The 9,924-nt window shown below is 41.6% G+C and overlaps 1 protein-coding gene across 2 annotated transcripts; it reads left to right on the top strand.

The window, feature by feature from the left end:
* mazb (MYC-associated zinc finger protein b (purine-binding transcription factor)) lies at nucleotides 1-7,046 on the top strand. 2 transcript variants are annotated; one of them, XM_042398484.1, is made up of 7 exons: nucleotides 1-1,136; nucleotides 1,308-1,458; nucleotides 2,737-3,167; nucleotides 3,732-3,979; nucleotides 5,155-5,218; nucleotides 5,851-6,022; nucleotides 6,591-7,046. In XM_042398484.1, the coding sequence occupies exons 1-7, from the start codon at nucleotides 1,095-1,097 to the stop codon at nucleotides 6,932-6,934; spliced, it is 1,452 nt and encodes a 483-aa protein (XP_042254418.1). In that variant the 5' UTR covers nucleotides 1-1,094; the 3' UTR covers nucleotides 6,935-7,046. The 2 variants fall into 2 exon arrangements, with proteins under 2 accessions (XP_042254418.1, XP_042254419.1); XM_042398485.1 differs by having other exon boundaries at nucleotides 3-1,127.
* Nucleotides 7,047-9,924: the final 2,878 nt, after the last annotated feature.

The raw sequence follows: 9,924 nt of genomic DNA, 5'->3' as shown, positions 1-9,924 counted from the left end.
CTGTCATTTCGCCGTTAATAGAAAGTCATTCTGGCTGTTTTCTGCGCTGCAGGAGATCTGTTCCAGCTGGCCTGAAGAGAAAAGAAAACACACACACACACACACACACACACACACACACACACACACACACACACACACATATACACACACAAGTGCATTTTCTGTCGGCCGAAACGCCCAGGAAGGAAGGGGAGAGGACAGGCTCCGCCGAGGGAGACGGAAATGAGAGGGGGGTGTCCAAAGAGGAAACCCTATCCCTTTAAGAGCAAGTGGGACATAGCGGTGCGAGAAAAGGAGAGGAGGGGGAGAAGAAAGAGGAATTAAAAAAGAAAAGGAAGAAAGAGACAGGGAGGGAGGAGGGAGAGCGGGCGATAAAAAAAGAAAGATGACATCCTCGCAGCTGAACGGCCGAGGTGGAGCGATAGGCTGCGGCCCGGCGAGAGCGCCGCTCGCCGGGGTCAGGGCTTGAATCCAACAACGAGGCTTCGACAAACACCCGATTGGCCTATTGGGGGAAATCGGAAAAATAGATTCATAAATTAAAAACAAAGCATGACCTGCTGTGCTACCAGATACGCGTGTTATAACCCATATTTGTTCTCGTGCGTAAAAACGCATTTATTTCACGTAGAATGGTTAATGTTTATTGCTAAAGTGTAATACTGTAATATGCGGGTTTTTGGGTTGTTTTTTTAAAAGCAGTTTGTTGTGTGATGTTGCGTTTTAGTTAGATTAATGTTTAAGTAATTAAACTTAGAAACCAAAGTCAAAGAAAAACAGGCCATTATTTGGAGCTGGCCTGCTCCACTCCTGCCTGTGTACCGCAGCCTGCGTTAGTCAACAGCTGCGTGCATTTTAATTGACAGCATTATGCTACCTCAATGAGAGAAGAAAAAAACCCGTTTTTGCAGCCGACTTTGTTCGCGTTTTTTTTTTTGTTTCAAGAATATCCAGACGCTCGTCGTTTCTGCTACAGGACAGGCGACTGTGCGCGCCTCAATCATCGGTGTGCCGATCAAAACCATGCAAAGGCTGCTCTCCTCGATCTCAATCAGCAGCTGACTTTATAATCTCCATCGTCGTGGCGCAAAATGGATGCTGCTTGGAGCAATTTTCTCTTCCAGGTAGGCTTGGTGAGCAGCCTCTTATTTTCAGCTCTTAATGTTACTGCGCGCATTTCTCCTCACACACAGGCCTCTCTCTCATGTGTGTCCAGTCACATCTTGTATTACAACGTAGCACCTCAAGATAATGCTGTGACTTGTGTTTACATTTGGTGATGGCCTTTCTACTTGCTTCTCCAGAATACTCCCACCCAAAACCAAGTGGAGGGGAGCCTCCAATCAGAGCTCATGCCAGTGCATACGAGTTCTCCCCAAACCCCACCCACAGAGCACATAGCACAGCCTCCTTCAACTGTGGACACTGCTGCTCTCAGTGAGGAACCCCTGCCTGGTGAGGGACACTGCATTGCACTCATCACACTCACCTGTGGAGATGGAAAAAATGATACACAAGTCTAATTGAGATAATCCAGTGACCCACAGTAAACTCAGTCAGGTGATGCAAACCCAGTCGAAACATTTGTGAGGGTTAACGATTGTGAGCGATGGTTCAGCAGCATCTCAATATCTTTGAGTAGTTATTTGTTTAAAAAAACAAGTTGTAATTACCTTTATTAAAGCTTAATAAAGGTAATGTGACCAGTTTTATTTCGCCACACTCAGAACAGTCACTTCTGAAATGATTTAAAAACCACAGTTACATATAACCTACTGACATCTAAGAAACTCAACCAAACTAGATGAAACTATGAGCAATAATTCAGGATAAAAGCTGATTAGTCAATTAGACAATCAACAGAATATAAATGAGCAACTATTTTGATAAGTGATTTAAATCATTTTTAAAACAAAAACGCCAAAAATGTATCGCTTTCAGCCTCTCAAATGTGAATATTAGCTGGTTTTCTCAACCTTCAATGTTAATGAACTGAATATATTTGGGTTTCTGAGTGTTTTTCAGGCAAAGACAGCAAAATGAAGAAGATGTCACCTTGGCCTCTGGAAAATTATGACATATCTCACTGTTATCTGTCATTTTATAAACCACACAATCCATAGATTAATCAAGAAAATAATCCGCAGATTTATCACTAATGAGGATGATCGTTAGTTGCAGCTCTCCTTGTGTTTATTTTTGATTATTTAGCAATTAATCAGTTAGTGTTTAATCCATTGAATGTCAAAAAATTGTAAAAAAAATTCCATCACAAGTTCCCAGAAACTAGATAGGCTTGCTTTGTCTGACTGAAGGATATTTGATTCACAGTGATGCAAAACAGACAGAAGCGGCAACTTTTTTCAGAAGCTGAAGACAGTAAATCTTTGGCATTTTGATTAAATCGATTATCAAAAACTGTTGATTAATTTTCTGTTAATCAACTAATCTTTCAGCACCAACATTTAGATGTGTTTTCACCTGCAATTTACCAAAACAAAGTTGACTGGTATGAAGATCTCTTGACCATCTCAGACTAACATGTAATAGTCACATGATACTTTAATATCAGCACTAGATGACCAAACATTTATTATATAAACCTCTTTTTCTAATCATGTCATATTATAGGTCCTTATTATAAAATGATGCATTTAAAAATGCAGCATCACTTCTATTGAAACTAACCATTCTCTCTCTTTCTGTCTGTTCTCCTGCCTCGCTCTGGTCCAGTGAAGCCAGTGTCTCGGCCGGCCCGCGTGCCCCACATCTGTGCCATCTGCAACAAGCAGTTCAAGAACAACTACAACCTGCGGCGGCACCAGTCGGTCCACACTGGGGTACGCATGAAGGACAGGGCCAGAGAGCAGGCGGAGGGGGCAAAGGAGGGAGCAGCCGGCCAGGTGGCGATGGCGGTGGCGGCCCCGTCGGTGATGGCGGTGGGGGCCGGAGGGAGGGCGGAGAGGCCCACTGTTCCCCTCTCCCTGCTACACCTCTCCGCACCTCCCCCTCTCGCCCCTCCCGGCGTGCTGGCGGGGGCCCAGCAGCCTCACCTGGGTAGTCAGGATGGTGAAGGGGTAGCCATGCCAAACGTAATGGCTAGTGTTAACCCCCATGCTCCGCCTCCTGCTGCTGTCGTCATGGCCACAGGGGCGACAGTACAGGTGGGTCAGGGCCGTGTGGAGATGGCTGTCGTCAACCCCAAAACCTTCAAGCATGTTGTTTCTTAAGCTGCCTGGCCACAGGGATGGTTGAGCCATCTTCTTTTACTGTTTGGAACATGCAAGCAGTTACTGTACATCACTTGATTCCTATTTTTGTTAAATGACTAAATGTCTGTGTACAGTAATCAGCTCAGGGACCAGTTAAATCCATCCCAGTGTTTGGCGCTGGTCCCCTGACTTAAGTTTGAAAAACACGTGCTAGAAGCCCCCCACGCTCCCCTGCATGTTCTCTGTAACACAAGCACCGCAAGAGCAGATAAAAACTTCAGCGAGAAGTAACATGCAAACCAACTGTTAGGAATATTTGGCAACAAGGGACGAAATGCAACTTTGTGGTACAAATCGCTTATTTCATTGGTAAAAACTGATTTTTGCATGGTTTCAACAAAAGATACTGAAATAGTTGACAATAAGTGTAATTTCCCCTGTGTGTGATCCTGTGTTGGAAATATTTTCCATCTAAACCCTTTAGTGTGTTTTATCCGCTCGTCTGTTTTTCCTCAGCGGCCCGCAAACCCCAACCCCAACCCGGTGAGGAAGAACCACGCCTGCGAGACATGTGGGAAGGCCTTCCGTGATGTCTACCATCTCAACCGCCACCGCCTGTCCCACTCAGACGAGAAGCCGTTCTCCTGTCCCATCTGCCAGCAGCGCTTCAAAAGGAAGGACCGCATGAGCCACCACGTGCGCTCCCACCAGGGAGGTGTGGAGAAACCCTACGTCTGCCCCCACTGTGGCAAGGCTTTCTCAAGGTGATACTATGGAAAGGTTCAAGTCTAATGACGTTACTGTCAGGATCGATTTAAGTTCAATGCAGACACAACACTCTGTCGTTACGAGCACATGTGAGTTTCTTAACTTTAAGTATTGCAGGTCATAAAGTTTTCCAAGATACCAAATGTGTCAAGCAGAATTACAAGGAAACTTGTTTTAAAATGTTGCACAATTAGGATTTTTCAAGCAAATAGAGCAGGGATAAAGTATATAGCAGTATAGGAGTAAATATGTATTACATGCTAGAACAACACATATGTAACATTGTCATGCAGTGTGAGAAACTCTAAGAAGTTAATGTTTTTATATTTTGGGAAACACACTTATTCATTTTCTTGCTGAAAGCTCAGTGAGGTGATCGATACCAGTCTCATGTCTGTCCTGAAGTCTCTGCTGGTTGTGAGGCAGCGTCATTGTAACAACAAGACTTCAGGAAGTCACTGCTCCAAGAAATAGTCCTGCACATAAACCCCTGGTACAACCACAACTTGTTGTTTTTACACTATGGTTTTTGTACGTATTAAACAAACGTGCGTAAGCTTTATTTTGTGAGCTTGAAAGGTGATGGTGGGTAGATTTTGTTACATTTGGACAGAGCCAGGCTAGCTGTTTCCCCCTGTTTCTAGTTTTTATGCTGAACTAAGCTAGCTGCTTCATATTTACTGCTTGTCATCTAACTCTCTGCAAGAAAGCAAATGAGTGTACGTGTCAATTCCTTTGAACGGCTCCTTCGACTTTCAATCCAAAGCATTAAAGGAGACAAAAAACCCTCTTTTAACACTTCAACCATTAAAAAAAACACCCATTGGCTATGTACATTACATTTCTGCAGCCATTTTTATTGTGATATATTTTATTTATTCATCTGATTACTGGCCAAAGATAGATGAAGTAATGCGACATTTCCAGAGGTTCATAACACAAGTACAGCCACGTTCCCAACAATCAGACAGGGACTTTTAATTAACACTTAACATAATTTAAGTGTGAAAACTTGAAGCATTGCCTGGTCTCAAGTCAAGTCAATTTGATTTGTGTTGCCCAATATCACAAATCACAAATTTGCCTCAGGTGGCTTTATAATCTATATAGCAATACAGAGTCCTATATCCTTTATGCTGTTCTAATATGTTTACTCTCTTTCTCTCCCCAGGCCCGACCATCTCAACAGTCACGTCAGACAGGTGCACTCCTCGGAGCGACCCTTCAAATGCCCGGTACATAATGTTTACCCTGTGTAATATCTTCACTTAGCGGCTCCCCACAGCTTCTGTTTTCAGTCCATTCATGTTAACAATGACCGTGTTTACATGCACACAGTGTTCCTGATGACTCAAGGTTACAGTCTTATACATTATGGCTCTCACATCTGTATATTCACCTGCCTCATGCAAATATCTGTTCACATGAATAAATGAACATTGAGAATATTACCATGGAAACTGATACGGATGAAGTACATGTCTTTTTGAATCAGGAGGTATCTCATTGTTATTGTTTTGTTGACATGAATCAGCCCAAAGCCTGATATTTACATGAGCATGACAAATATACTTCATCACATACTGCACATTATGTGTGTGTATTACATACATACGTGGTTATTTTCCACAAAAAAGTGGCAGAGCATTGGTTATCTTAAATTGGGTCTTAAAAACTGGCTGATGCTACTTAATAAGTGTAATAACTACAAGATGAGAAGGTGTGAAACTGAAAATAATATAAATCTGACACTTATCTAACGCATTTTCTAGCTTTTCAAACTGTTAAAGAACACATATGTGTGCATAGGGTTTTACTTTTATATATTTCTCCATAATCACTCATTGATTCCCTCTTCTTCCTTCAGACCTGTGAGTCCAGCTTCGCTACGAAGGATCGTTTGCGTGCGCATATGATTCGCCATGAGGAGAAGGTCCCATGTCACATCTGTGGCAAGCTCCTGTCAGCTGCTTACATCACAGATCACATGAGGGTGCACAACCAGTCGCAACACCATGCCTGCCATCTCTGTAACCGCAGTAAGTACAGATGCTTTGCTTTGGCTAGTTTATTATGAAAGTAATGCTGTGATCCACCTGTAATTTCAATGTCTTGTCGCACAGTAGCTTTGTGTAAAATCATTACATAAACATTTTGAGATTTTATTTTTGTCCTTTAGTGGCCAGTTTTTATGACTCAATCCTCTGCCTTTGAGACCTCATTTACACCAGATGTTAACACATAGATAAGGAAAAACGCATGTTAGTGTAAGGTGTAAAGCACTCAGAACGCATTGTGATCAGAATCGTGATCTGATCGTTCACATCCGGAAGTGTTGTGGCTTGCTTTGTGAATAGATCTCAGTCAGGTGTCATTATCAGGGTCGTCATCTAGATACAGATCACATGTTAATACTGGCAGTAAATGGGGTCGAACTTTCTTGTTACCTTTCAGACGTCAGTGTGTCACTTCTTGTTTTATTGATTGTGTGGTTTCAAATTAGTTTGGAGCTTTGTTTAGGGCTGAATGAACCTTTGTTATGACATCTCTCTAACTTGCTGAAATAACTCAATGTCACTTGTGCTCTTTCTTCCTTTCATACCTCAGGCTTCACCACACTGACATACCTTCGTGTCCATGCCCAGAAGCACCATGGCCAGGAGTGGAAGGACAGCCCGGGGGGTTTCGGCGGCACAGCCTCCGGTGGCGTTCTCGTCTGCCACTTATGCGGCGTCCATTGCAAGACACCTACCCAGCTCCAGGGGCACATGGGCACCCACACCAACAGCCAGGGCGCCCCGAGTCCCGTCACCTCTAACGTGGGTGCCAGCAGCTCTGTCTCCCTTAGCAACATGGTGACAGCGCCCACTGTCTATGTCGCTGGTAATACGGTGGTGGACCTGCTTGTCACAGACTGCTCTAGCATTGCAGCGCCACAGCCCCACAGTTAGCATTAGAGAGCTCAGCAATAATAACCTCAGTCCCTTAACAGAGGGCAAGGTTAGAGAAGGTTGAAGGTACGTGTAGATGCTGATCTGGTTTCAGTTAGGTTAGGATTGGTGGTGGTGGCGGGGGGTGGGGGTGGGGGGATTAACACCAGTCAGCACTCAAGGGCAGTATCACCTCAGAGCTGCAGAGCTGGAGCATCAGAAAAAAAGGAGAAAAAAGGAAGTGCAATGACTTTGCTTGATGACATTCAAGTCGTGGAAAGAGGGACGGGTGTGGCTGCAGTAGGTTCATTGACACTAACGACAAACATGGATGTGTCGTCTCAATATTCCTGAATGCTCTCGTGCATTTAAGACTCCAATGAAACTGTGGTATTGTGAGCATCTACTGTATTACTCTCCCCTCTCTGCCCTCTCTCTCTGCCCCTCCCCTCTTCCCTGGCATTGGCTGCTCTCTGCAAGTGCACCAAGTACTGTATATCTCACACCAGCTCTGATCTTACCTCCATTTTGCAGCTCACTTACTAAGAATCCTAATGGCTTGCGTTATGAAGTAGTAAAGTGAGAATAGCTCTCAGAAAACCTAACAAAGGGGGAGAGTGTATAAAAACTAAAAATACATTAGAAGGGACGTTGTGTGTGTGTGTGTGTGTGTGTGTGTTTGGGTGTGCGCAAGTCAGGGCTTCTCTAGCATGTTAGCTTGTTTGTTCACAAAAGTAAAATCAACATTTGATTTTGCGAAGCTGTAATGCTAGTTTATTAAGTTTCTAGAGGGCTGTTTCTAGATCAGGAAAGACGTACGGAGTCGTGGGATGTACTTGTTCATTTATTTCCTAAAGGTACAGAGATAAGATAAGGATAAAGTTGTGTTCAGGAGTGTCAAGCACCTTAAATTGTTTGATTCAGTGAGGATCAAAATGGAAATCAAAATGGGTTTGAAATTTCTTGGATTTTCTTGCTCTGAGTCTTCCTCTCTGGGTCTGGCCATTAAAAAAAAAAAACAACAGCATACATACAGCAACAGCTAATCAACACTTCAGCTTCTGACATGGCAATTCTTGCACCTGAAAAACTACCTTTTGCATGAAAACAAGCTAGCTCAGTCATGCTTATTGTTAGGGAGCTGTCATGACAAAAGAAACTTTAAGCGGTTCCACTAAGTTAGTTGGCTGTAAACGATAATATTTATAAAAGAGTTGATTTTATTCAAAGAAAAAAAAAATTAACATTGTTGGCCATTCATTTGATTGTAACTGTCATTGCCATAGTTCTTTTTTGTTTTCTCTACGTACCAGTCCAATGAGTGAAACTTATGCATTAGATTTAGTCATTTAACACTCTGTATAGCACATAATGTTCTGAACGCAAGTCATTATCGTTCTACATTAATCACGTGAAGAATGGTCACTTGTCCATTGGATATTTTTGGTTGCTTTGAGTTATATTGTGAGTGACGTGGTGTCGAGGAGGGGCTTATCATGTCATAAGTCGGGCAAATAAGTACAATGGGAGTTTGACTGCACCACTTGGTATGCTGTAAACAAATCTGTACTGGAGTGCTTTTTTCAGTTTTGTGTTAATATGTTACCTTGAAATCTGTAGAGTTGTTTCTTTCTTCCTTTTTTTTTTTCGTTGGAAATGTGTTCTTCCTGTTGAGAAAAGTAGTGATTATTAAAAATTAATTTTAGGTTTCCTCCATTACACTAAGAAAAAAATAATACCTCTCTACTCTAGGATTCTGTACAGCTCTTGTGATACATCTTAATGCCTTATCGTACTCAACTGCATTTTAATTCTTTTATGATGAAATATTTCAAATCTTAGTCATGGATTCATTAACAATATTAATGGGATGTATTTATATTTATATTTTTATATTTCTCAACAGTATGCATGTCCAAAAGGTTGTTAAAGCAAAAAAAAAAAAAATCAATGATGCTTACTACAGTCATAAATATTATGTTATTTTGTAGATGAAGTAGAGATCATGTTATTATTTTGTAATTTGGACAATTTAAAGTAAAATGAGTAAACAGGAATTGTGTTGTGTGCTGATTTGTTCACCTTTACGTTTACGCCACGGTTTCGTCATTGACACATCCGCAACTCCAAGTGATTGGTACCGACACAAACAGCTGGTTATTCAGGATGTAGCCAGTTGTTTTACCTGCATGTAGTGATTCTGTTACACAGTTGTTTTTGTCTCAGGTGCACCTTTGGACCAACCGGACAAAAGATGAAAAACAAATCCATCCTTAAACACATGAACACTGTTTGTGAAAAAAAAAATGTCTCCACTGATAACTGGCCAAATGTGAACAATGTGACTTCACATCAAGATAATTCTGACACAGCTGAAAGAAAAGTTACAAGTAAGTTTTCCAACAATTAAACAGAAATCAATGGTAAGCATAGAGTAAGGTTTTCATGTCAGCCTTTTAATATCAGAGAAAAAATCAGCTCCCACACTGTCAAACTTTTGGCAAATGTATTCAATAGCTACGTTTTGAACAGTTGTGGTGAATTAATTGAATAGTTATGTTTCAGTGAAGAAATGCCTTTAGTTTTAGTTTTTTAATTTACCATGTATCAACAGTGTGCAGGATCTGCTTTTTATGTTGACTCATTAGTAATGAGTCATTACTTATTCCCTTAAGCACCGGTTTGAATACAAGTGTGCAGAGATCTCTTTCCCAGTATGAAGTCTTTCTAAATACATCATTTTGCTCCACTGTTTAAAGATCATACAAACTAATTCTCTCTAACTACAGTAGCCTAAATAGACTGCAAAGAAACACATACTAAGTGTCGGGTTAAGGAGCACAACTCTCACTATTTCTTTACTTGTCAGACTAGTTATCTTGCTCTTACTATATAGGACAACTGAACATAAAAGGTTCAGGCACAGATTGCTCTACAGATTGTTGAAAGTAACGCTGGGAAATATAAGAAAACACTAACTTAAGTTAAAGTAGGTACACCAAAATAGAGTT

Source organism: Thunnus maccoyii, chromosome 20 (genome assembly GCF_910596095.1).
Source record: "Thunnus maccoyii chromosome 20, fThuMac1.1, whole genome shotgun sequence".
NCBI classification, from domain to species: Eukaryota; Metazoa; Chordata; class Actinopteri; order Scombriformes; family Scombridae; genus Thunnus; species Thunnus maccoyii.
Note: the sequence above shows the minus strand (reverse complement) of the source record. Positions and strands in the feature narration are given on the sequence as shown.

Coding starts and splice junctions, on each gene's coding strand:
- mazb (XM_042398484.1), top strand. CDS start 1,095: ATGGATGCTGCTTGGAGCAATTTTCTCTTCCAGGTAGGCTTG. Junction 1,459..2,736: donor CAGTGAGGAACCCCTGCCTG/GTGAGGGACACT, acceptor GCTCTGGTCCAG/TGAAGCCAGTGTCTCGGCCG. Junction 5,219..5,850: donor AGCGACCCTTCAAATGCCCG/GTACATAATGTT, acceptor TTCTTCCTTCAG/ACCTGTGAGTCCAGCTTCGC.